This window comes from Gavia stellata, chromosome 4 (assembly GCF_030936135.1).
Source record: "Gavia stellata isolate bGavSte3 chromosome 4, bGavSte3.hap2, whole genome shotgun sequence".
Classification (NCBI taxonomy): domain Eukaryota; kingdom Metazoa; phylum Chordata; class Aves; order Gaviiformes; family Gaviidae; genus Gavia; species Gavia stellata.
This window is the reverse complement of record NC_082597.1, coordinates 25,092,734-25,120,062: the sequence shown is the minus strand read 5'-3', so window position 1 is coordinate 25,120,062 and position 27,329 is coordinate 25,092,734. Positions and strand designations below refer to the sequence as shown.

General features: G+C 42.6%; 1 protein-coding gene across 1 annotated transcript; it reads left to right on the top strand.

The window, feature by feature from the left end:
• The first annotated feature begins 3,262 nt into the window (after positions 1-3,262).
• Positions 3,263-12,752, top strand: LOC104251104 (hyaluronidase-1). Its single transcript, XM_009813674.2, has 3 exons — positions 3,263-4,180; positions 11,072-11,161; positions 12,324-12,752. Exons 1-3 carry the CDS (start codon positions 3,263-3,265, stop codon positions 12,750-12,752), a joined length of 1,437 nt encoding a protein of 478 aa, XP_009811976.2.
• Positions 12,753-27,329: the final 14,577 nt, after the last annotated feature.

Sequence of the window (27,329 nt, the reverse complement as noted above, 5' to 3'; positions counted from 1 at the left end):
TAATACGTGACAAAATGATGTAAATAGATGTTCATAATAAGACAAGACTGAACAGTATCAGCATTTGGATTGTGGGAACAGGCAGCTGGAATCTTTTCCTCGATCTTTTCTCACACAAAAAATCACTAAAGGTCTTTTCTTTCTTTCCTGTTGTGCTTCGCCTTTCATCTGAGCTATCACTTTTTGAGAAAATCTTTGTTTATATTATAGGCTAGTTCTCATGTACTGCAAAGCAATCCAGTCCAAATCATGAAAAAGCACTTACTAAGTCAGTTTGTTGCATTAAAGGAGAAGTGCAAAGTACTGTGATGCATTCATCAGTTTGTATAAAACAGGAAGGGAAAGGCATTTTTTGGTGGCTTTTTTTTCTTTTTTTTCCAGCCTATGACATTACTTAGATGATTATGCAAGACTCTGCAAGAAAACAGAAAAATACACCAGTTGCAAGCAGAAAAGTTCCTTCCAGCAGATCAATGGAGTGAAAATAACTTGGCATCCTTTTCCAACAGGCACACTTGTACCTAGTACCAGCTTGGCAGCCTGTAGCAATGGCCCATTTCACTCAAGGATGTTATCCTTAATGGGATCTAAAGGATTGTGAGCAAAGTTTTAAAACTTGGGTGCTAAATCTATACTTAGGCATGCAAAGCAAAGCAGGTGAGGAAACAACAGGAGCATAAATCTCTAGCTTGCTAATGAGGGCTTGCTCCTGGGGGGTCCTGCGTTGTGGCTTCTTTCAGTCCTGCTCTTCACTCACTGCCCCTAGCCTTTGCTTAAGGCAAATTTCCTTTCTCCATCTTTTTGGAACGTGTTCTTGTACCAGACCACTGCTCGGGGGGACTCAATGCTTTTCTGGGACTGAAGATGGAAAAACACAAGATGGGGTAGAGGAGAGAAAGGTTGTTCTGTAGGAGACAAAAAGACGAAGTAGTGACTTAAGGGAAAGGCAGAGGATCAGGAGAGCAGTAGTAGATAGGAAAAGAAACATCAAACCCAGAGGATGGAAGAATGTCAAGGAAGGAGAAACGACAGGGCGTGAAATCCTGGATTATATCACTTAACAGAGCCAACAAATTTTCAAGCAATGGAAAAGTCTTTTTCTTCAATAAGTCTGCTGGCAGATTTGGATAGGGGTACCTGTGTTACTGAAAATCGTAACCAAGAAAACTCTCCAAACCAAATGGTAGTTTAGAAAGCTGACATTGGTCTATCGCAGCGCTGGGTGCATGGGGGATTTCTCCTCCTAGCATGCACACCTGGTTGAAATCATGACAAGTATTTAAACAGTTAACAAAGTTAGTTACACCTACTGGTCCCACCCCTTAACTAACTATTGCTTAGTATCTTTCTTACTTCATCTTAAAGATACGGTTCTCTTTTAATTCACTACGCATGCCCAGAGAGTAGGGGGCTTATTTGGGTTGGGGGCTTTTCTAGCTCAGAGGTGTGGTTTTTAACATTATAATGAGGTAGGTCAGCCTTAGGACACCCATTTGGGGCATTTCACTGACTTTGCTGTTTGGTGTGTAAACAATACCAAGTCTCAAGGTTGTATATCAGTCATTATCAGGAGACCCAGAAGCTCCTCCAAGGTGCTATACCTCAGTATACTGTTTATCTCAAGGTAAACAACATCAACATAACCCAATACAGCCAGTGACCACAGCCAGCCCTTTTCCAGGAAAACTAATGCATATTTCAGTTTATGTGATGCAGTATCTTCTTAACTTATCTGTACAAAGTTAGCACAAAAAGGGTCTGTTCTTTGTATGCTAACTAAATTGTTTCTTTGGTATCACCTGCAGCCTTCCTGTAGATTTGGCATCCCATTGCAGATGAAAAGGCAATATTTAAGGAGAACTACAAGATCTAGTATTTAGAGTAGTGTTTTGTCTGTACTGGTTTGGAAAGCAAGAAACCTAGTGATCCCAGCTGTGAGCAAATGGAGGCTGCCCAGGGAGGTGGTGGAGTCACCATCACTGGAGGTGTTCAAAAAACATGTGGACGTGGCACTTTGGGACATGGTTTAGTGGGCATGGTGGTGTTGGGTTGATGATTGGACTTGATGATCTTACAGGTCTTTTCCAACCTTAATGATTCTGTGATTCTCTGTGAAGAGCTCTCCTTGTCTAGGACAGGAGTTAAGTGATTAAGTGGTGTTAACTGAGCGAGAAAATACCAGGGACAAGTGAAGTTAGGCTAATTATGATAGGATAACTTGGGTCTGACTTCACAGCTGCCCCATGGGGTGCAAAGTGGGGGTGTGGGTGCCTGGGGTACCAGCAGCCCTGCAGATCTGGCAGCTCCCAGACTACCAGTAGTCCCCAAGACAGTGTGACTGTCAGGGAAAACAGCAGACCCTGAAAGGAAAATTTAATACTGATAAGCCCCCAATTCTACAGACTAGGTCCCTTTTTCAAAGATACAACATGCTTTTCCAGCTAGTTCAGATCTGCTTAATCTAATTTATTTTCTTTAACATAATTTATTTTCTTCAACATATTGATATTTAATTTGCTTTCAGTATAATAAGCAACTTAAACCACTAAGTCGTTAAGAGTATCACCCTTCTAGCCTGCAGATTGATTATCACTATTGCATCTATTCATTTAGAAAATGAAAATTAAATTCAGGGATAGATAAGAATACACTTTTTTCAGATATGCTGAAAATTGCAGCATTTGTGAGCTCTCTTGATTAATCTGTGTGAGGTAGAAGTGTCTGCCTTTTGTTTAAATTACCTTTTCTATTGTGACCATTAGCATATACAGATAGTAAAGAAGGCCTTAGCCCCACTGTGATGATCTAGGCAAGTCTGACCATAACAGAACATGCTTGGAAGCTGGAATTTCAAATGAGCAGCATGTTCTTTTTTATACTGTTGTTTTAAGTTATTCTTTTATTAACTAATTTTTTGTAGATATCAGGAAGCAAATAAGTGTTAAGGAAAGGTCTGAACCAACTGTGGGAGGTGCCTGGGTGAAAAGGAAAGCAAAAAAAAAGCTGAGCATCAGTTCTGGACAGTGAAGTCTATCAAAAAGTCTTTCAAAGCATTTGAAATTAGACTTAATTTTTACAAGATCACAGTTTTGCATTTTTCTCTGTTTGCCCTGGGTATAATGTTAACAGAAGCAAATCAAACCAAAAGACATCCCTCTGTCGTCCTATCTGCCTCCAGGTTGGCTACTGCCCTTCTAACATCTCTTCTCTTGTTTTTGTTTTCAAGGACACATCGTAACAATTTCCCAGAAAAAAAGGTGCCATGGATGTTTGGGTCAAATGGTTAGCAGTGATGGCGCTGCTTACTATGGTTGATGCTCAGCTGCTGAAACCGGCACGGGCCCCTCTGGTTCTGCACAAGCCCTTCATGGTTGTTTGGAACGCACCGACTGAGCAGTGCAGGCTGCGGTACAAGGTGGACCTGGATCTCAGTGTTTTTGACATTGCATCCAACACCAATGAGACTTTGAGTGGATCCAATGTGACAATCTTCTATCACACTCATTTGGGATACTATCCCTACTATTCAGATAACGGAGATCCTGTCAATGGAGGGGTGCCCCAGAACGAAAGTCTTATCAAACACCTTAATAAGGCAAAGTCTGACATTGACTATTGTATACCGATGAAGAAATTTCAGGGACTTGCAGTCATAGACTGGGAAAACTGGAGACCACAGTGGGATAGGAACTGGGGCAATAAAAGCATTTATAGAAATAAATCTCTTGAGATGGTTAGGAGACGTCATCCTCAGTGGTCAGAGGACAAAATTAGGAAAGTGGCTAAAGAGGAATTTGAAAATGCTGGCAAGAGTTTTATGAACAACACTATCCTTCTGGCTGAGCATATGAGACCAAATGGTTTGTGGGGTTACTATCTTTACCCAGACTGCTACAATTATGATTACAAAGAACACCCCCAAACATACACGGGGAAATGTCCACCCATTGAGTCTTCCCGCAATGACCTCCTGCTTTGGCTCTGGAAGGAAAGCACTGCTCTCTACCCTTCTATATACCTGGATTATATACTGAAGTCAAGTCCAAATGCGCTGAAGTTTGTTCACTATCGGGTTAAGGAGGCAATACGTGTTGCCTCAATTGCTAGGAAAGACTACGTTTTGCCTGTTTTTGTTTACTCCAGACCATTTTATGCCTATACTTTCCATGTTTTAACAGAGGTAAGCAGACAGGCTTCTTTAGAAATGTAGTTTAGAAACAGCCTTTTAGAAAAAGTATTTTCTGGAAGTTTTCCTTGTATAAAAGCATTTATGCATTTGTTTTTCATATTTAAGACAGCCCCCCTATAAGGAAGTGCTGTAGTCACAGTGCAATAGTCTTACTCCTTTCGATAGTTAATATTGCAGTGCTTTCATCTACCTCTGTAGGATAACATTGTATATTTTTAATGAGGGTAATTTAGAAAGAAAGTGCAAAGAAATAATTTCCTTAAGGAAGTAATTCAGTCTGATATTTTAATTCTTCAGGACAGCTTGTGAAATGAACTTCACAAATTTTCATGACGTTTAAAACTAATTAGTGTAATGGAAAGATAAACTTTCATGAGAAAGGAGCCTCAGGGCTTTTTTGTTTCTTTATCCAAATGTAAATTCATTCAGTATAGAAATAAACCAGTCAAGTAAACTAGTCTGGCCTGGAGTTCCTAACTCCTTGCATGATGAGAACTGGCCATCTTGCTTTTCAGAGGTACAACACGTTCAAATATCTTCATGATGGAACATTTAGTGCTAACACTGTACAGTGCTTTTAATAAGGAAACCAAGTTTTTGAGTCACGCAATGTTCCTTCAACCAATGATAAAGTGCAATAAATATACGGTGGCCACAACATTGATGGTAAAGCTATATGCATGCAAATCCCAGACTTTCTGGATATGTAAGGATGATTACGGCTCTGACTTTGTTTATGCACATAATTGGGAGACATAAATGCTTATTGATTTCTCCAGTAGTTGTCCCAAGTGTCGAAAGTTTTGCTTTGATTGCTTTCAGTTCCACGAGAGGGGAGGAAATCTGGGGCAGGGAGCTCATGAAAACAACCCCTCGATGGCTAAGAGCTATCTGGGGGTGCTCCATCCCTTTGGTTTACGCAAGAGCTTGCTTTTGCTGCTGCCAGAGACAAGTTCTTGACTCAAACCAGAACAGCAAAAGGGAGAGAAAGGGCAAGGGAAAAGGCAATGGTCAGTCCAGCAAACCACAGGCTGCATGTGGCTTCAGCCTGGAGCGGGGAGCTGGGGAGGCGTGGTGGAGCTCCCACAGCCTGGGAAGTGTTTCAGGCTGTGCCCCAAAGCACATGGTACATAGAAGCAATCATGAATTCGGTCTGCCTTATTTTTAGCAACCAGGGACTCTTTGGAGCCGTTTTCTGTGTGATGTGGAAACCGCAGGTCCTAGCTGACTCAGAAATCGTGGGCAAATAGGCAAGGCTGGGTCCCACTGAAAGCAAGAGCCACTGGGGTTGGTACAGGCAGGATTTCATCCCAAATGCCTTCACTGAAGAACTCAGGCCATGAAACAAATGAGCGTTCTTCAAATGCAGGCTATAATAATACATTTTTATAATATAAATCAGTCCCTTGATCAATATAAAACCACCATGAATGTTGCTGAAAGCTATAAAAACTAACATGCTGTTACCAGTTATGCACGAGTTCAAAATCTGTGGTGGTATAAAGTTACTGTTTTACCTTAAGTTATTTTCTGAACAGTACAGTGGTGGTTTGGAGGGACATTCATCTTAAGTTATACGCTTTAACTCACTGGCCTGTTTTTCAATTGCATGTAGCCATTTACTTTTGCATGCTTTAAAGATCACTTTACAACTCCACAGCCAGGGAAGATCCATGCATAGCCAGAGAAACATCTTTGGGTTATGCTCCACTACATATTTCCTAATAAGGACAGCACCTGGCTCTGCAGGCAGCCATGGGGCAGGCTTCGAGATGTCTCCAGACAATACACATCATCTGTGTGAACAGCTTGGGGACTGCCAGGAACTTGCAGAGTTGCACTTAAGAAAACTCTGAATAGGAATGATCAGGAAAATAAAGTTCTTGTTTTCATTCATAGCCCTGAAGCCACCAAGATATTTTAAATATGGTTTTGTGTGTTCAGATTTTAGACTAGACTGGAGTTTCTCATTTGACACATGACATGCCCCTATGAGAAGCTCACAAACCTGCAAACAAGGCATGAAACCTCCGAGCTCCAGCAACAATGTGAGTGAATGTGACAAGGAAAGGAGCCAGTGTAGTACAATGACTTCGAGGCTAAATGGCCATACAAAAATTGGGATAGCAGGCTAATAGATAGCTGAGCTCTGACAGGGACTGGGCCAGGAGAACCACTGTCCTCCTCCATCAAGCTGTGCAAGAGCTGTGGCGTTCTGATTCAACAGAATTAATTAATCCTGACACATTCAAGCCTTGTGTATAAGCCCTTCTGTACACAGTATGAAAAACACAGTAAATATCACAATGGAAGAAAATAGAAAGAATGGTTGTGAGTGAGAAGCACTGAGGGAGAGACACAAGTCTAGCAGACCTTCAGAAAGACGAAAGACCCAGGATGCTGCAGCTATGCTGCTGTACCTTCCACCCTGCCCGCACCTGGAAATCAGGTGAGTTGTGCATAAGGTATCTGAGAGACTCATCCTGCATTTTTTCTTGGAAACGGTTTATAAACTCTGAATTTGGATCCTGATCATTATGAAAGTTTTCTATATTTGGTAGAAATGTATATAAGCAGTTTGCCATCTGCAGGGTATTTAGAAACTTGCCTTATCTGCCTTGACAATTCACTACTAACTGTGTGGGAGAAGGAAGTTGCACAGTAGCATCTGTGCTTCCTGACTAGATGGCTGAAGTCATTAATAAAGCAGGATGACAACTAACAAATAATGAATAATGGATAACAACTTCTCTTGTTCACCTACAGATGAACCAGGTGTGCATGTATACAGAGACCACTCCCTGCAACCACGTCAGGCTTGCACTATCATTCCTGAATATAGAAAAAGCATGTCTGAAACTAAGACTGTTCAAAATTTAAAGGAAAGATTACAGATGTACTTACTTTTCTTTCCTCAACGTGTAACTAGAACTGACTGTCCTGTTTCCTCTCAAGCACCAAAACCGAAACAGCTTAACTCACCTCCTATTTTTTTTACTGTCCAATGCAGTGACTTGGCTGATCAAAATATGGAGAAGCATTGATAGGAATTGGAGCTTCCTCCTCTCTGCCAAATCATCTGTCCGCTTGGAGATAGCCCAGCATAATCTTGAGGATCTTTGGTTCTTGCACACTGCCCCCAAAAGCTTGAACGAGAATGAGCATCAGAAAGGGAGAGGCTTTGTTGACTTGTTTATCACATGGAGAAATACCAGATGCCTAAGTGGCAGCTAACCCATAATGTTGTCTCTTCAGGACAGTCCTCTAACATGGATGGACGAGGATCTGATACAACGAATGAAACAGGATTCCCCACCTAGAGAAATGCCAAGATGGTTATATTTAACATGATGACCAAAATTTTTTAAACGTGCATGTTTTTTTCCATATGAGGTACTTCTTACACTCACACGGCAGAGCCATGCCAATGAGCCCCCACTAATGCCAAGCAGTGCTGTGTGAGGAGCGGCGCCAAGTTCAGTCCCCAAACCAGGACTGCTGTGTCTGAGGCCATGGGTGGAGCTCGTGTGCCTCACTTGGGCTTTCAGGGATGCACCTCCCTATCTCTGCTCCCGATTTGCCACTCTCAGCCGTTATTAGAGGCATTTATGTTTCCTTTTCTCAAAATACATTAATTGGGCATGAGACATTTATTTCGTTAACCCTGTCTGTGGCAGGGGAGGGTTGGTGGTGGTGCGTCCCTCTTTGTGTGACTGTCCGGTGGTCAGATCACCCACCTCTGGCACAGGAACTCTCGTCTCAGTTCTCTTCCCAGCCTGCTCAGGATGAATCCAGCACCCTGTGTTAGACACAAGGAAAGAGCTAGGGAATCAAACCACCAAAGAGTAAGAGAGAGAAAAATAAAAGAAAGGGTGCAACCTCCTGTTCATAGGTTATTCAGGGAAGAGCCCATCTGTGCTGATGGCTTTTGAGGTACTGAACATGAGTCAGTCATTCAGTAAAAGACGTAACTATGCATAGAAATGAGAGTCAGAAACCTTATTTCCTTCCTTGTGGGCAAGTTAGCTAATTATTAAGTTGAATTAATCATAAGCTGTAGTCAGGTTCCCACTTGTTTCTCTTGCTCTCCTTTGAACTTTCATTGAATTAGTACAAGGTGAAACGGCATCAGAAAGAGAAATGGCACCCCTCTAAATGTTGTCCGTAACCTCACAGTGAAGATAACCCCTGATGGAGGGTTATCTGGAGGTGATGTACCTTTTAAACATGGGGGAAGAGAGAAAAATTCAGCCCATGACTTTCTAATTCTCTTTCCTCGGGGGGAGGACTCTTAGCACTCAACCTTTGGATTAAAGAATACAAGAAGAGGAAATGTAAGGTGTGAGGAGAGTGTTTACACGAAATCCCATACGATTTTTTTTGCAGTGAGCTGCTGTTTTCACCAGCATCCAACACCTGTGCAGTGCTGTAAATGTCCTTTAAGCATCCCTAGGGGAATGTATCTTCCAATCAAATGCCATATTTTGGCCTTAGCCTGAGAAAAGTGCTGAGTTTCTCAGCATTGGCAAGGTGGTGATTCTAGGTGTGGACAAAAGTGGAAGCTTAAGTGCCTCGGGAACTTCAGCTGTGAAGCTATCAGTGCCATTGGACTTCACACACCCAGAGGACCAGGTGAACTTTAAGGGTTATGCTCTTGGATTTGATTATTTTATATCCATATGAATTAGACATGAAGTACTGAAATCCCTTTGAGGATCTGAATCTACAGGTAACGGAAGAAAGCTGTGGAATATGAGGGAATAAAAACTGGATTTAATGACTCCTGGTCAAGCACCCTAACTCCAAAAGCATATTACTAACAAAATCTTTATTTTGGGTTTTGCTCAGGTCTTAGTTCATCCAGCAATGCTAAATATCTCTTGATTATTTATTTTGGCTGTCTGTAAAGGTTTCATTAATTTCTTAATGAGATCTGAACTGTGTTAGTGCTAAATCACTCAACCATCATGCGACTAATGTAGAATCACAGTCCAGCCTTTGAATCTGGGTAATCTTCATAAAATGCTTTGCAGATGAGGAAAGCCTGGGAACCCTCATTACCAAGAAGTCAGACTGTGTTTCACATTCTCTTAACATTTGATATTTTGATCTTTAACTCACATACTTTTTCTTTTTTCACTGATAAATTAATTCCCATAGGTAAAAAACACCACCATTTCCCTCATGAAAGTAATGCCTGCAGCCCACACCACTATCCTTTTATGAAACTAGCACCGGGCTATGTACTTCTAAGAGTAATGACATTCTCTAAAAGACTGCTTGGAAGATCAGCAGCAACACGAACTTCAGGCAAGACCAATTATATATTATATCACTCTGAACCCTACACTAAGAGCCAGTAGGCAGGCTCTACTCTTTCAGACTTCTGCAGGTTTTCCTGCACTGTTTTTGTCCAACCTTTTAGCTAAGGGTCAAAGTCACTGCTTGCTCTGACTTCTCTGTAACTGTCTTCAACTCTTCAGCAGAATCTCCCTTTCCCAAGGCATTTATTTGTGCCTTCTTTTATATGTCTCGGGCCATAAATGTTTCAGGAATGGGGACTCCTTAACTATACATTGGTAAATCAACAGGCCCACTTACACAGTGAAATAAATTATTTAGTAGTAATTAACAAGAATAACATGGTTCTTCCACTCTATCATTTTGCGTTTCTAAGATGCCACCACCATACTGTGATAATTTGGCTGGTCTTTTGCATTGTTTTCTCCTAAAAAGAGGTGAAAAGACTGTATCAAAGACAATCACAAACTTTTTAAAGGAATTTGCTGTTTCTTCATCAAAATGAGAAATATTGTAATATCTGTCTTTACAAACACTGATCAGGAATTACTTTCTAATCAATTACTGTAGGTAGAAATGGCTTTAGATGTAATTGATCATGGCTTGAAATATGGGGGTGGAGGAAGATCCTTCCTCGATATTTGCTAAGATTTAATTGCATTTCTCTTGATATGATATTCACAGTCTCAGGGAATGGCTTTAAGACACTTGGAAGATACATTGCTATGTTGTTGGCAAGGCACCAGTGAATCCTGTTCTACACACAATCTGTGGTCTGGTAGGGCTGTGTTACTGCTATTGCTACAACTCCACTGCTTATTGGTGCAGCTCTAAAAGTGAACATGGTTAAGTCAGCATGCAAATGTGTGGGGATTTTTTTCCCCATTTGGCATTATGCAGCACTGGGAGAGGCTGTTTTTTCAAAGATATGTTTCCTGGAATAATGGCATTCACGCTGTTAGGAACAGCAGCTCTGTAACTGTGTTGGTATGGCTAAAGCAGCACAAGTTAGACACCTGCCTAAAGTCTATCAACTGCAATTAGACACCGTAAGGGTGATCCAATGATGTGTGATCATACTTATCATCACTTGCCAAAAATGGTGCCTAGATAGGTATGGTAATCCTTCAAAGACTGGTGGATAAAATAGATCATTCAATTCTTACTCCACCAGTTTTGTTAGAGGATCCCTTGTGAATAAACTATCATGATTTCGTTATTTAGTAGTCCCACTCATGAGTGCAATCTATGCAAGCCTTTAGAGATACACAGAAGAGCTTTCTAAACAAAATAGTGATCTTATTGTGAAGAATATACCACAGGACTGATGTCTCCTCTGGGGAAAAAAAAAGTGATCACAGAATCACAGAATCACTAAGGTTGGAAAAGATCTTTAAAATCATCGAGTCCAACCATCAACCCAACACCACCATGCCCACGAAACCATGTCCCAAAGTGCCATGTCTACACGTTTTTTGAACACTTCCAGTGATGGTGAGATGCTCAAATCCTAGTGCTTTTCTACTTTTATATTTTTGTATTTTTGGTTTTCTGATGTCTGGTTTTGGCCTTCTTTTTCAGACGGATCTGGTCAATACCATTGGTGAAAGTGCAGCCTTGGGGGCAGCTGGAGTTGTTCTCTGGGGCAGTATGCAATATGCCAGCTCAAAGGTAGGATGTATTGGTTTATTAGTATTTAGGAATCACCTCAATAACTCTTCTCTGCCACCACAACCTCTGTAGCACCTATCCATCTTTATTGCTGTCAGCAGCCAGCGACTGAGGATGATGTCTCAGTACTACTTTCAGGTCTCATTAGTTCTATACTTTCTTCAGGCTGAAAAGCCCTGTTGCTTCAGAGCACATTGCTTTGGGCAGGTTATTTGTAGGAGCTTGGAATAATCGAGTCCAGGTTAGAAGAAAGACATGTTTCGAAATAATAACATACAAACATAAGCACAGCTTGGTTTACAGTGTTCTACTTTGTAGCTACGGTCATTTGTACAGATCAACAGAGAAGGAATGGAGTCTGGAGGGGGGGTATTTTCTCTGTTTGCTGGTGGGGTTTGTGTTGAAATGACAGATGGAAAATGATGCTACTACAAGAAAAGGCCGACTTCCTCCTCCCAGATTCCTCAGGCTTTCACAAATAATCCTTCTTGAAGTGATGGAGGAAGCAGGAGGCTGAACTGGGGTTTCACAGGAGGCACAGCAGGTTAGCCCCCGCTCCTGAACCTGGGCTGGGCTTTGGTGACCTCTCCACTTTTCATGCAGTCCGCTCTCCTCCTCCTCAAGTCTCTGGCAAAGCACCAGTGACATGGGCAGAGGAGGAGGAAAATCTGAACTGGAACTTTCTAGCCACAATTGCAGCAACTTCTATGTTGATTTCTGGAAGTGATGTGTCTCCTAGTAAATTGAAGGAGTTGGAGAGATCAGGACCAAAGCAGTGACTAAATATGTGCTTTAAAACCTGTTAGTCCCATGCACTGCTCCTTGTCAGCAGTTACCAGAAATCTCTACTTAAGTAACTAGTTAGTCTCAGATTAGCATATAAACACTGTGTTTACTAGGACTCCTCCCTAGTCTAATACTGTATGTTGCTACCAAGCACCCAAATAGACAATGGAGTGAAGGTTAATATTTTGCTAATCTTACCCATGGAAGTAAATTCGCTTAAACCCAATACATTACTCCAGTATGTAAATCCCACAAGATTTATCTCAACAGGTTACTTTAGCCAAGAAGAGTTTGTGCTAGCATTTTCTTAGATATAATAAATCTGGACATAATGCTAGCTACTGAGAAATGTGTCATGGTCTTTTATTCTCTACAGGAGAGCTGTTCAACTGTGAAACGGTACATTGATGGACCCTTAGGACATTACGTCATTAATGTGACCTCAGCAGCCAAACTCTGTAGCAAAGTCCTGTGCAAGAAGAATGGAAGATGTATCCGCAAAAATAGCGACTCTTCTGCTTACCTCCATTTGTCACCCAGTAATTTTAAGATCCGAGCCCGTCGCTCAGAGAGGGGCCCCAGGTTCCAGGTGACCGGTGAACCCAGCCCGGAGAGTATTGAAGCCATGAGGCAGAGATTCATGTGTCAGTGTTACAAGGGCTGGACGGGAATATTTTGTGAATTGCCTGACCAAAGGATAATGGAGTGCTGGGTTCATGCTGTGTTCAGTAGGTCAAGAAAACAAAAGTTTTATGTCTTCCTCTTAGGAGCTGTGCAGTTTCTTCTGCTTTATACCACACACTAAAGTCTTCTGAGGCAGTGCAAGGAAATAAGAAATGGTGCCACTAAGACTTCTTAGCAAGTTTTTATTACGAAGGGAAAAGGCATTGTTGATTAAGTAGTTTTATTCAGTTTTCTTCACCTCCCACTCTTGGAATTGCTTCAGACATTAAACATTTTGAAAGCAGCCCCCTCTCTTTTACCATCTCCTTTTTTACCATCTCCTTTAGTCTTAACTCACATTTTACTCATACCTTCAACAGATAAAGCTTCTGCCGCGACAGTGGAAGCTTTACCTGAGTAAAAAAGTCGAATAAAACTGTACAATGATTCATCCATGTAGAGGCTTAAAAAAGACACAGAGCCTCTTTGTTTTGGGGCTGTATGATTTAACATATGGAGATGAGGAGAGTTTTCCTGTGGACCAGGGATCACAAACTGTTTGCTGAAGCTCTTGCTGAAGTCAAATGGCATTTTGTGTGAGCAGCAGCAGCACCGTGCCCAGATCCACATACACCCCGACTCACTGATCCCACTGCTTCTGCGTAGATAATGTGCGTTATACATTAGTGCACACTTTAAAAAAATGTATATTTCAGTATTTCAAGGCCTAATTTGATCCATGTTTCTTCTAGAGGTATCAGTATTTCCAGTGGTAGTTTTGTGCCATCAGTTTCAAAGGTACTGTTTGACTGAAAATGTCTGCAATTGCCAGTCATTGGGTTAAACATTCATTTTCCCACAGTGCCAGCCAACCAGCAGAATGTATGTGTTTAGGTGAGGGGCTCCTGAGCGCTGAGAGTGGTGCTGGCAGCTGGCACCCCGCAGTGCTCCTGCCCTGGCAGGCGATGGGGGAGCTCTTCTCCTCTTGCTCTGATCCCTTGGGAAGCAGGCAGCCTTGCTGCTTGGCATCACTGCTGCCTTTGGGGCTGCTGCCGGTCTTTGCTTTCTGCCCTGCTAACTACACAGGTCTGGTAGCTCTGCTCTCCTACCGCTCTTGCCCAGTCACCCAAGTGACTGGGAAACAGCAGCAGGCTGGCAGATCCCACTGCCAGCATGTGTCTCCCTGTGCAGGGGAGGAGAAGATTAAGAACTCTACTCACCAGCAATGTTTTGGCTTGCAGCCTTCAGCTTCAGATGGGAACCTCTCTGGAGGTGACATAGTGTAAAGAACCACTGCTTACTGGTTAATTTAGCATCCATAACATGCCATCCTGTCAGTTTGTGGTATGTCCATTTGCAGTTACTCATTGGTCCACGTTCATGTGTGAGCATATGTATTTCATCAAAGACCTATCTGTCTTCCACACAGCCTTTCAATGTAACAAACAATGTATGCCTTCATTGAATTGATGATAAAACCAAGAAATTCCCTACATCTCTCTCTGACTCAGGGAATATACTAAAATAATTTTCTTTTGAGGCTTTCGTATGATGTGTTGAACTGAATACCATTCCAGAGCATGGACAAAGAAATTAGGAAGAAACACACATGTGGGTCTAAAACACTTTTTTTACTCTGACTAGTGTCTATATCGATCATTTGTGGCCAGACTTCATTGCTCACATTACACAGTACCCTACTGCTGTAGCAGTTTGGCTAACATCAGCAAGGCTATGTGGAGAGGATACTCAACTGAGTAAGGAAGTCTGAATCTGGCCCTTAGCCAGGCCCCCTTCTTGATACTGCCCTGAATTACTTTAAACATTAACATGCCTCTACGCGTTATAATCTGCTGGGGTGTTCTCTGTTGTTTGTAATTTCCTGTTATCTCTGAACATTTCTTCATGGTAACCCCACAAAAACCCCTTGGTTTGCCAGGACCAGATTCACAGCTGGTGTGAATTGCGATGCTAAGATTCACTCAAGCCAAAGACCCAGCTCGTAACAGACCTGCAGTGGATATGTTAAGGCTGCAATGATCCCTTTAAACCTAGACACTGAAATGGGACTGACTCCAGTTAAGTAGAGACTTAGTGCTAGCTATAGTGAGTCACTCTGTAATGACATGTTGTGCTGCGAATCTACAGGAGAGCTTTGCCACTGACCTTTTACTTTGTAGGACATAATGGCAATGGGTGACAGCAAAAGTGAAGGTAAAAAGACTTCATTATTTTGATGTGGGAGAGAAAGGATTAAAATTAAAGTCTAGAAAAACTGACGGTTGTTAAGAACTATGCTTTTAGACTGAAGCTAGGGTGTTTAGCTTTTCAAATATTTTTTATTGATTATATATATTCTGCTTTAGCTCTTTTATTCAGTTCAGAGTTAGCTAAACTTCAAGGGGAACTTACACATACATTTGTGTATTCAGAGCATAGAAACTATTAGCCCAATTTTGCTAAATACCTGCCACTAGTGCAGGTCTGTATTTAAACTGGATGCTCCTGCTTTGTGTAATGCTGTCTTGTGTTCTGAAACCAGGGGTGATGTAAAAATGCTGTAATGCCCATGCATTGTGTCATTGAAATGTGTTTTAAAAATGTTGTGAGTCAATTAGTAAAGTGTTTCCATTATTTCTGTAGGCTTGTAAAAATAAACTGTATAGAGACTTATATACACAATTTATTTGGATAGCATAAATTCAGTTAAACTGACACAAGGTCTTCATCATCTAAACTTCTGGTACTTTGTGGGAAGCTTATACAAACAATACAAATGCTGTGGATGAAGTGGTAATATTCCATATTCAGTCTGTGATGTATATTCTCTATTAGGGTACACCGACAGAGCCCTACTAAAGTCCATAAGGCTCTGTCAGTTTATGTCAGGTGTAAATTTGCCCAAAGACTCTTCTTTAGTCTATGTTACTACTTCGCACAGAAGAGTGCATGAGTGTCTGCGGTAATACATCTGCCTGGGAAGAAAGGTCTTTGAATTTGGCTCATACATTTCTGTGAAGAACCACAAGCCCAGTTCTGCACCCTTATCACCAGGTTGTCTTAGGTAGAAGACCAAAATCAGAATTTGGTCTGGGTTTCTTAATAATTATTGAAGGAACTAAGTATCTAAGCAAATGTAATTTTACAGATTTTTTTTCTATTTCAGCTAGTTAGAGCCCTTTCTTCTGTAACGAAAATAAGATTTGCCGTTAGACAATGTCCTTGGAGGTTCTTTCCAACTACAGCTGTCAGTGGTGGGGTTGGAAGCAGCCGTGCTGCTGACTGAGGGCAGGCAGAGGTTGCACAGCTGCAGGTAAGGGCTCCCATGTCTTCTGTGCTCCCATGTGGGACCACTAAATACACCAGCCAGTACTGAAGTCAGCATACATTTGATCCCCTTAGCCCCACAGGTGACTATGCCCCAGGTCACCTATCAGGATAGGGTCACAGTGTGATGCTGCACCAGTGCCCTGTACTAGGGTGGGTGCAGGATGGGATCATGCAAGGTTGGCTGGAGCCTGATGCTTGGCAGGACCACAGAGCATGCACCACCCCGCAGGGCCATCTGCCACAAAAGCAAAAGAGACCAAAAGTTCCTCTGCTCCCTTCCCTTCTTTTGTGGGTGGTTTGTGCTCACTGGGGGACTCAGCACCCTTCCACTGGAGGGTTTACTGACATCCTGGTGTCTTTTTTTTTCTCTTCCCTGTGGAGAAATGTGAAATACAGTTAAAACCTTGGTAACGAGCATTTTTTATCTTCTGTTAGTATTAAATTAATATTAGTCTTCAAAATAAGCGGTGACCTAATTGATTCACTTAACCCAGGTATGAACACTGAAATCAAATTCAAATGAATAGGCTTTCTTGCAAAGCTCAGCTACCTGGAAGGTAGGGAAGATGTATCTTTTTTTTTTTCCCTACTTCATTGATCCTCACAAACAGTATCATATAATTATGATCTTGACAATTTATTTCTTTATGAGTTCACTTCTGTCTTTGATGGTACTTTGGATCAAATCAAATTACAGATGCTACTGTAGTAATGAATAGCAAGTAGAGAAAGCTTTGCAAAGTGCATTTTTCATTACAGCCTCCTTAATATTGTTGTAGGTCTTGCCTTATCATTCTGGTACACATCATTTTACAAAGATTTTTTTTCTGGTCTAGTTGTATGGTCCAGTCTTCGGAGAGACATGATCTGATTTCTATCTGTGTTAGAATTATTTGGAAGAGGGAGAGTCTGAAGCAGCAGAGAACTGTGCTATAACCTTTATGATGATGTCCTTAGCTAGAACCAGCTCTTAAAGCATAGTTGATCCTGGGAAGTGGGCACTGGTTTCTCGAGATAATAGGAACAAGGATTTGCAGTATTTCATCTGAACCACCTTTGCTTCAAGTTGATAATGGGCTCAGACCCCATATCCTTATTCTTCCCAAATGCTGAGCTGTAGAGTCCTCTAATCCTCTGCTTCTTGTCAGAGGTTAAAAAATACCAACAGAAGCACGACTGACAGGCTTCCAGTTTTTCTCAAATTTGCCGATTTAGCATTCCAAAACTTTGAAATTTGGGGAAATGTTGTGTTCATTTCCTTTTTCTCTCTCACCACTGCTGGGTGTTGCACTTAATAAAATGTTGTATGTTCTGAGCAACTCATAGGCTGGGACTCATTTTGTTCTACTTCAGTCCGACAGGTAGATGAGTGGGGCTGCAGTCCCAGTTTGACCAGCTTTAGGTGCCACTGGCATCTTCTTCCCACTCCCAACCTTTCCTCTCACTCCCATCCCTGTATCGTGGTATGCTGTCCCCTGCTTGTGCTGGCATGGCAGTCTGGGTGTCCTTGCACTGACCTGGATTGGGAAACCATCCAGGTCAAAAGTTCCCATGTTAAAAAAAAAGGTGCCCTCCACAATGCTTTTTTCCTAAAGTCAGATTAGTTCCTCAATCTGACTCATATTGCACTGCTCACACAGCAGAGCCAGGGCTAAGGAAGTGGGCAAAACCCATAGGGAAGTGGCAGCAAAGCCGTAAGTTGAGTATTGCCACTCAAGACAATATATTGTGAATAAGCAGCCTTGGTATGAAGCTGGCAGCATCGGCTGCGGCTCACCCAACCCATTCCCCGGGGTCCATGTATCAGGGGACAGGCAGTGCCTGGCGGTCTCCCCTCTTCTCTGTGCCTCCATGGGGAACAAAGGACAGCAAGTTGGTCCAAGGATGGGGGGGTACTGCTTTGCCAAGGCACCTGCTGGGCTCCTCCAAAGCTGAGGGCTCCTTGGAGTGACCAGCCCAAACCTTGGTGCCTCATCAGATGCCAAAGAAAGTGTGGGCAAAGCTCACCTGGAGTGACACAACTCAGGAACGTGGATATTTAACATGTTTTCTGAAGTCCCCTTTTGTCACTGAGTCTTAAAGGAGGAAAAAGATGAGAAAGGCTCACTGGCTGAACATAATGATACTGGCATTTTTGTATGTCGTCAGCTTTTTCCAAATGCAATGTTTTCTGCTAGTGTCAGTGGCTTTGTAAAAATGGCAATGATATTATAGGAAAAAAGTGCTAACGGCCCTCACAGACAAAACCAACAGAATGAAATCTCAGACCAGTTTGGATTTGTAACACTGTGCATAAATATGCACGTATTTTTGTTTAAAATTGCTAAAATAAAAAAATGTTGCTTAAATTAAAAATTGCCTCAATTTTGCACTGAAAACATTTGTTGTAGGTAGCGAATTAAAACTGCACATCATGCATAATAAGAAGACATATGAAAGACTTTGCCAAAGAAACTTTGATAAGCTTAAGATGCTGTGGCAACTACAACTTCTTCTTTGTTTACATTTCAGGGAAAGTAATTTCCTGTCAATCTGGGCCAGACTCAGAGATTGCGAGTATTTGCAAACACAGGTTACTCTAAAAATAAGTTGGAAAAGACAGTTCTGTACACTTCGAAGAATGATACTGGCTGGGAACAGTACAGCTTCTCAGAGACAAAAGTCTGAGCCTTCAAAAAAAACCAAGGAAAAACAGTGATGTCACATTCCGTTTAATGAGATTAAAGCCCCTAAGAACAACTGCTTTTATTCAGTAATGGCACCGTGTGCTTTCCACATACCATAGCACGCAGCAGTAAGGAGCAGTTAGAGGTCACATTAGAAAAGAGGGGAGAACTCTTTCAGTAGCTTCCTAAGGTAAGTGTGCGCTTGAGATTTAACTTTGCTGCTTTTAATAGTTACAACACACCAGTTTATCCCTTGCATAATGTCACCAGAGTAATTCCAAGGTAGTATTTTTCTGATTCAATGAAAACCTTGTTTAAACTGTAATAAGAAAACAAGAGGATGTGTGCGTGTGTTAATATACATACATATGTACGTGTATATGAATGAGCATATGTGTGTGTATACTGTAATACATGTGTCTACAAGTTTGACCCAGAAGCAGCAGAACAGTTATGAGGGGCATGAGGCTTTGTTTTCTGCCTGGTAGGAACAAGCCTGGAGGCAGTTGTGTAACCTTATAGCTTGGCACGTATGGCCTCTGCTGCCGTGCGGATTATGTCTATTATGTAACCGCGTTCATACAGGAAGCTAACAGCATCTAACAAGCTAAAAATAAGCAGACTTCTATAATTTCAAAGGACAATATTTTAAACTTCACTTATGCAGCTGCTCCTATTTCAACAATAAATGTGGCCTCTTCAGACATTTTATTTATTTTTTGCCTAGGATGATATTTTAACACGCTGGCAGCCTGTTTTCTCAGAGAGAGTCAGAGCTCCTTTCTCATTTTTCCATTATAGCAAGAACTCTCCTGGCTTTTATTTAAGGTGCTCTCCAATATGTGCAAGAAGCAAAGGAACCCAGAGTATTGGTTCTGCTTTGTCTCCTCAGACAGTCAAGCAGTCTGACATTTGTGGGCAGCTTTTGAAAAAACGGTGTTTGTTTCCACGCTAGTAATAACCTTCTCAGTCAATTAGACAGCACATTATTGAGAGCATTTTTTATATTGCTCTTTCAGATGCTGGGTTTCCAGGGAAGAACAAAAAGTATTTAGTTTTTCCCTTTACTGAAGTTGCTCCTTACCTTGGCTTTGCGTCCACTCACCCTGTATTTCCCACTGGTAGGAGGGAGGTATCCTATGGAAATGCTACGGTATTGATGTCTTACTCCTCGACTGCAGTACAGGCAGTACAGTGTACACAGAGGGCAGCTGGGTTTTCTAAAGCTGACACTTGCGTTCACCTTGTGTTGTTACCCCTGACATCCATGTACGGCTGGCTGCTCATGCCTCTCCTTGTAGGGAGTGGAAGTGAGCTTCAATACCAGCATTTTAACACTCCGGGAATCAGACCCTCCATTTCTGCACAGGGTTCTTGATGCAGATGTTAAAATTGGCTCACAGCAGGTATAGCCTCCCCTGCGCTGGGCTGCCTTGGCTCTGTAGGCATGGGGAAGGACCCAAGGCACTGGTGGGGCTGTTTGCTGTGGGAGTCCCCTACATGGGAGAGCACAAGTGCAGGTGGCGATGCTGATAACCTCCGCCTGCCCCTCCTCACCGCCAGCAGGCTGCAGTGGGAGCCGTGGGGAGCACTGCTCCTAGGTGAGATGGGAGCTGGCCTTTGGGGGGATAGGATGGAGGCAGGACCAGTGTGTACCACGGCACTGCTCTATCAAAAGTGCTTCTTCAAGCTTGGTGAAACTGAGTCATGCACAAAGACCCTGCAAAGTCCTTGAGTACCTACAACGGTAAGCAATGCTGATCACATGGGGTTAATTATCACAAGCACGAACTGAGGCCCTTTGGAAACTTCAGACTGCTCCAAGGATGAGTAGTCTTTTCTTAAATCTCAGCACCAAACTTTATTTTGTAGAATTTGGACAAGTAACAATTTTTCTAAACCTAGAAGTAGGAAGAAATAAGACAAGTTCTCCCTGGACCTCTGGAGGAATTCAGGTACTGATGCACCTTGATTTGGAAGGAACAGTGCCGTGTAAGCATTGTTGTTGCATTCATACCTCAGCAGCAATACTCAGCTCTGAGTATAGTTGGAGAAAAACCCAATAATAAACTGACCTGAGTGCAGTTGCAGTGAAGATGCTAATTTGAGTGGTGGAATTACCCCACTTTTGACAGAAGTGCTTGATTTGTGATTTTCCAGAATGCAATCTCATTTTTTTAATTGTGTTGTGATTTTGCTGCTCTTAAAGGGGCACAACCTCATCTGATGTAAAATGGAGTATCTTTATTGATTTGCAGTAGCTGAAAACCAGGCATGAAATATTCATGTTTACTTTGTTCACCCTTGGATTTTTCCTTTTAAGCTGGCGTTAGTCCATTAGTTCCCAGCACCCACCAGCTGCTGCAAGGACAGTCAGCAGCAGTTCCTCAAAATATCCCCTCTGTTCTCCCAGCGAAGCAGCAGGTCATACATCAGCTGATGAGAGCTAGATGGAGAGGCTGTGCTGGGGCATGGCAACTGAGTGAGACTTACTAGGTTTGTTCAAAGTCTCCATCCATACATGAGGCTTACCGAGGTTTACATGACTCCTGGCTTAAAATAATTGCAATAATCCCTTAGACTGACAACATTGAATTGTTGTACTTCCTCCAACAATAACATTTAGTTCTAATGTAATACTCAGCTGGGGCGGGGGGGATCAAATGCCTTTTGTTGTGTTACAGCTATTCTGTAGGAGTGGGAAGAAAGGAATGTCACCCGAACCTGCTGGTGCTGGGTGCAAGCTGTAATCACTCCAGTGTGCGTGTGGGTGTTTGTTCTGCACAGTCTGGGGGCATGATCTTATCCTAGTGCAAATACAAAGTAATACTGCTGGACTCCCAGGAAAGTTAGTGGGAGGAGAGGCAACTCCTTCTTATTTTGCAGGGCTAACCTTTTGTTTAATTTCTGTGAGAAGAACATGCTCAGAACATTAACCATCCTTTATTTAGTTTTCAGTTAGGATTTACCATACAATTGAATCAGGAAAGTGGACGGAGAGGAAAGCTACTTCTTAAAAGAATCAGTTCAATACCATTTTAAATGCTACGAGGAATAAGAGTGAGCCAACACTAATCTGTTGGTATCCGATCTTTTCTCTCAGCAACCTCAGAAACAGAGCAAAAAGAGGATGGTAATGACATGCCATGAAGCCCATATCTGATCCCTGCTGCATGGATGTCCATGTGCTCAGGAGCTCCCTGGAGAGGGAGAGCCCAAGTGGTTCTGATGCCTTAAAATGGGTTCCAAATTTTTTCTAATGCAGCCTGAAGTCAGGTGGCTGGCTACGCTGTGTTGTGGTCCTCTAAGCACATCTCCCAAATGTGGCTCTTTGTGGCTTGGGTATTTTGAACTACAGGTAAATGAGCAATGTGGCAGAAAACCTGGGTATCCTGGGATTCAGTTTAAGCCCACTCCTGAACACAGTCTTCATGTCTTGAGGCTGACATATCCTCAAAGAATGTGAATCTTCCTGCTTTGTGTATGGTGTAATCCATATAATTTTCTAATATGCTATCACATGAAGGCAATGTGGTAGCAACGCAGATCACTCAGGCTATTCCAGGATTCAGGCCATTATGCTCATTCTATAGTATAAGCATCCAAAATGTAGCTCCTAGTGCAAAGGCTACCTTCTTTGGAAAAGGGCGGGTACTGGAAAACCTTTGGCTTGAAATGGGGAAAATTGTGGTATGGAGCACTGAGAACCTTGCCAGGCTGGACACAGGCCAAAGATGCTTTGGGATTATTTCAATATATGCCAGAAAATGGCCCAGTCAGTGGCATCAAGAGCATCACAAGTACAAGCTAAGCATAAAGACTGATTTTATGGATGTTCCAGTGGGCCATTAAATCAATCCATCAAACTGTCTGCCTTTTTGTTAGGACTAAGCATAAGTCTAATCTCCCAGGCTGGACAACCGTCAGGTGTAATTGTGTACAGATGAGAGACATCTATGCAACATGAAGTGGAGGAGAAGTAAATAGCGTAAGGATACTTGATCAATTTTCTTCATTTTCCATATTCAGGAGTCCAGCTATCTAGTAAGCCACCAGAATGCAAGTGTTCTCACGTACATAAGAAAAGTCCACTATGGTGGCAAAAGAAGCTGAGATGATAGAGGCCAGATGACTGTCCTGATGAACCTCACACAGACTTGTAGCTCATCTGCTAAAATCTGCTCTCCTTTGTCCAGCAGTCCCAATTTTTCATAATAAGTTACAATTTACTACAAAATTGCTATGAGTACCTGCCTTCCAACCTGCCATATGTGTGTTAAAATGCTGAATTATAGCTTTTGGTGCTTTATTCAGCTTACTCCTTACAGGTGCTATGGGAAATAGCTCTGCTGCAATAGATTCATACTTTCGTTTGTAGCATTTTAAGGGTTCCCTGCCCTAAACTTGAAACACTATAAAATGTCCCTTGGCAGTTCATGCTGCTCAGGATTCCTAGCACCTTCATCGGGATCAGGGAAGCACTGTACTTAAAGGGGTTTGAATCTCAGCTAAAATAAGCCATCAGTGTCATCGGGTCAGTCAGATAATTGTGAGGTGATGTGAGGTCCTGCTCCATTTTTATTATTCATTTTGCTTCATATTCAGTCCCCTACATTTACTAACATAACAGAGATACTTTGCAAAATGTCATTGAGGCAAATCTCTAAAGGATGCCCTGGTCTAATGAGCCCCCATCTATATGAGGGAAGGTAGAGGATGGCAGCAATGCATCCTCCCATGCTGTCTTCCCTGAGGCTGCTGCAAGCTCTGCAGCTCTCAGGGTCATCTCCTCTGTCACTGGCCTCTGAGCATGTTGCTTCCAAATCCAGATCTGGCACTGAGAGCAAGATTTGCTGTTGACAGCATGACCTCAACTGCACAAAACTTGTTCCAGCTCATCAGACTTCTGAGCATATCACCTTTAGCTTTGCTGATAAAAGGTCAACAAAAGGATTATTCTGTAAAAATCCAGGGATTTTCTTGGATCTCTGTGGATGTGAAAGTTCTTGTTTTAAAAACCATGCACATCTTTGATAAGGGTATTTGGTGATTGGCTTGCCTGTTGAGACAGCCTGTTTTAAGCCCATCAAGGTTGTGCTGTGTCAATGTCATATAGTTGTAACAACATTAACCAGAAAGGAGAAAAGATCATTTTCTTTATTCATCATTTGCCATTTTTCTAATCCCTTGATATGAATAGTGTAATGTCACTGGAGGAGGATTTTGGTTACAAGATAAATGCCAAAGCTTGACAGTACATTCCTCAGCTCTAGATTAATTGGGGGAGAGGGATACAGGGTTTATATCATCTGATGAATGCTTAGTCTTTTTCTTATCATTTAGCCAGCTATTTTTTTTCAGCAGTATCCTGTGATCTGGTTCAAGTACTCTCTCTGTCTATTCCATTCTGAACTGACTGTTTTAAGCTGATTTTGCTTAGTCGCAGCTAGAGCTGTTTGCTGTCAAATAAAGACATATGGTTTCTACTTTCTCTCTGTTGAGAATTGCTGCCCACTGTGCATTTTCACTGTCAGCTGGACACCAAGATAGGCTATCTCCATGTTGCCTTGGTTTACAGAGTAAAATATAGTTAGCAGAAGGGGTATATCCGGATATATTCATCCTGGGTTTTGTCAACTATGACAGATAGATACAAATTAAAGAAATACCTAGCAAAAAGAGAAGGAGAACTTTTTAGTGTGTTGTAATCCTGCACAACTAGAAGCAAATTTGAAAAGCCTGGATAAGGGAAAGATACTGAGCAGAGCTTGGGCACAGGACATCCTTTCTGCATGCTGCAAACAAGTGCTGCAGAGCCTGCTCCCAGCTGGAGCATGTGTGTGCTTGTGTGATGGCTAAATGCATCAAATGGAATAAAATCAGAAGTCAGTAAACCTCAGTGATTTGCCTTCAGACAGAATATCAAATGGTAACTGTTTCCTCTTTAATAATAGAGCGACTACAAATATCTTGTTTTGTTAAGTCCCCCATAACAAGTTTTTCTCAGGGGGCAGGGTGATCTGCCACTTCCCTGGGGTCTTCAATAACCTATAGTGATATTATTATTGTTGGTTTTATTATTTATTATTTTATTATTATTATTATTATTATTATTATTATTATTATTAATCAGCTTGCTGATACTGCCTTTCCCATGTGGCAGCTCAGAGGGCCTTGGGGCAGCAAATCAGTATATCCAGCATGTGGTAAAGTGTAGGGCTAATTACACCCTGGCCCTGCCTGAGGAGGGACATGCTGACCCACGGCATGGGGCAGTGCTGAGCCTCCCCACTTCCCACCAGTGGGCAGACTCCAGCAAAAGCAGCCCCCGGCCAGCCCCATGGGTTTTGGTGCAGCCTGGCTGGGCAGCACTGGGCCTGCCTGCTCCAGGGTTTGTGGTGTACTGGGCGATGCCATGAGATGCCCCAGGGCACAGGTGGCCACTGCTTACTGTGCTAGTGCGTTGTGCCAAATGACACAGGTCCTGCATGGGAAGTGATCCCTGAAACCTGGGGTAAAACAGCCAAAGGATGTGCCCAGACCAGCTAGTGACACCTCCCCATCCAGACTGTGACAGGCGCGGGAGCAGAGGGGCAGGACGGTGGTACAGCTCTCACAGGGAGAACTCAACATGCTGCAATTTAGAATCACATGCTGCAATTTCCAAAAAATAACTAGGGATTTGCTGCCCTCTGGCAGGATTTTCGTTCAGCTCTGATTCTCTGTGAACTGCAAGAGCAGCGCTCAGCGATCATGCACCGGCACAGCAAGGTCTCTGCATTTCCCAGTTGGTTGTAGGCAAAGCAGAGCAAACTGCTGGGCACCGCTGCTGCAGCCTGCCTGCAGCCCTCCTGGAGAGCCAGAAGCATGTGCTGATCCCAGGCAGGGGCTGGTGTAAGGGGCAGAGCTGTTGGGCTGGCAAGAGCCCCCCCGGCCCTTTTTTCCATCTCTCTGGGGAAGACGGGGCAGCAAGCCTGACTCTCTAAGGCTGGTCCTTTGTTGCTTTGTTTGGTTGTCTCCTCATAAAAGCCAGCCCACCATCTTCCAGCTTTGGCTGTACAGTCCTCTAGCGAGAAAATTCGGTTTGGCCTCTAATGCTGACAAGCCCTGAGTGGCTTGCTGAGTCTGATTTATTGGTATGGTATACGCTTCCTGAGAGATACTCAGCAAATCAGGCTAATTTTCATTAACACCATTTTCCAAAAGGGCAATTAATGCTGATATGGCACTTGTGGATATGTGGATAGTGGTTTTGAAAACCTGGGTCTCCCCTTCACTAAACGCAAAGTATTGTGAGTCTCATGGGGTGAGACTTCACTGATGAAACATTGAGTTCTGCAGTGTCTACACCGTACTGCATTGGTCCTGTAGACTGCCTGCCTGGTCAGTAGGAGGAACAGGCACATCTTGGACACTTCAGAGCACTCTGATGTCTCACTCTCCGATGTCTGTATCCTAAAAGCATCCATGGCTTATTAAAAGTACCTAGGCCGGCTACCTTGGATGTTGATATTTTTGCTGCAGAAATCCGAAATTAGATCATGCTAGTCCTACCTTAAAATAGCAAAGAAATGAGGGAGTGAGGAGGTCCAGAAAAGTACCCCAGGTACATATAGCTATGACTGATTGTTTTTCTGTTTTAAGGTAAAGGAAGGATAACATAGATGCACTATTCCCATTAGTATATCTAACAATCTGGCTGACCATATGAAACTCATGATCCAGCAGGTCACAATCCCAGGAGAGATAAATAAGCAAGGACTGAGGAAGAACTATGAGTAGGACTCAAATACAAATCCATGATCATCCCTGATGGTTGATCGTACAGGTGTATGGGATTTCCCCAGGGTTTTGAATGCAGGGGGAAGCCTGGAGTTGGAGGACGGATAAGACCCTCTCTCTCTCTCTTACATATAATATAAGTATGTAGGTTTTGCTGTATATCTGGTTTCTTTTCTGCTTAACACACACATAATCACCAGGGACCTTGTGACTAATGATTCTGCTCGTAGCAGTGGCCACAGGCCTTAGCATCAAAGTCCACATTGTGCGATGCAGTGCTGTGCGAAGCTGTCAGAGCTGGTCTGGAAAGCACTAGCCCCATGTGATAGTGCAGCCAGGCTAATAAATAGCTCAGAGCAAGCTTTCATGGATCTGCTTTATTGCTGTCAGGGGTTTGAGCTTGTATCCCTTTATGGTACTGCATGATGACAGTGAAATATGTGTGCTTGTTTAGAGCTATTTGGAGTATCTCTGGCTGGCACTGTACTAGACAGGTCAGGGATGTTCGTGAAGCTGTGAATAGGGTGATAAAAGTCAAGGTTTGATTTTATAGTTACCTTTGTTATTACTGAGAAAGCTTGAAGAATAAGGAAACCATTTCTTCATCAACCTTTCCAACTGCAACAGCCATTAAGAAACCCTGTGGCCCAGTGAAGTGATGGCAACATCCTCAGTGATATCAGTAAGACCTGCATTGATGATATAAGCAACTGAGGTTATGCTGATTTCCACAGACTGACACTGATTTACTTCAGCTGGGAATCTGCCCCCTTTCTTTGGGTTAGATTGTGCCCACTTTGTTTCTTCAGTGTTAGCATGGTAGATACCTTAGAAGTGGCTGATACCAATTCATATATCTATATATGGAATAAGCACTAATGCCTCTTCTGTTCTGTTCTGCAGACAAACTGGGAGATCTGCCTAATGTTGTCTCTTAAGTC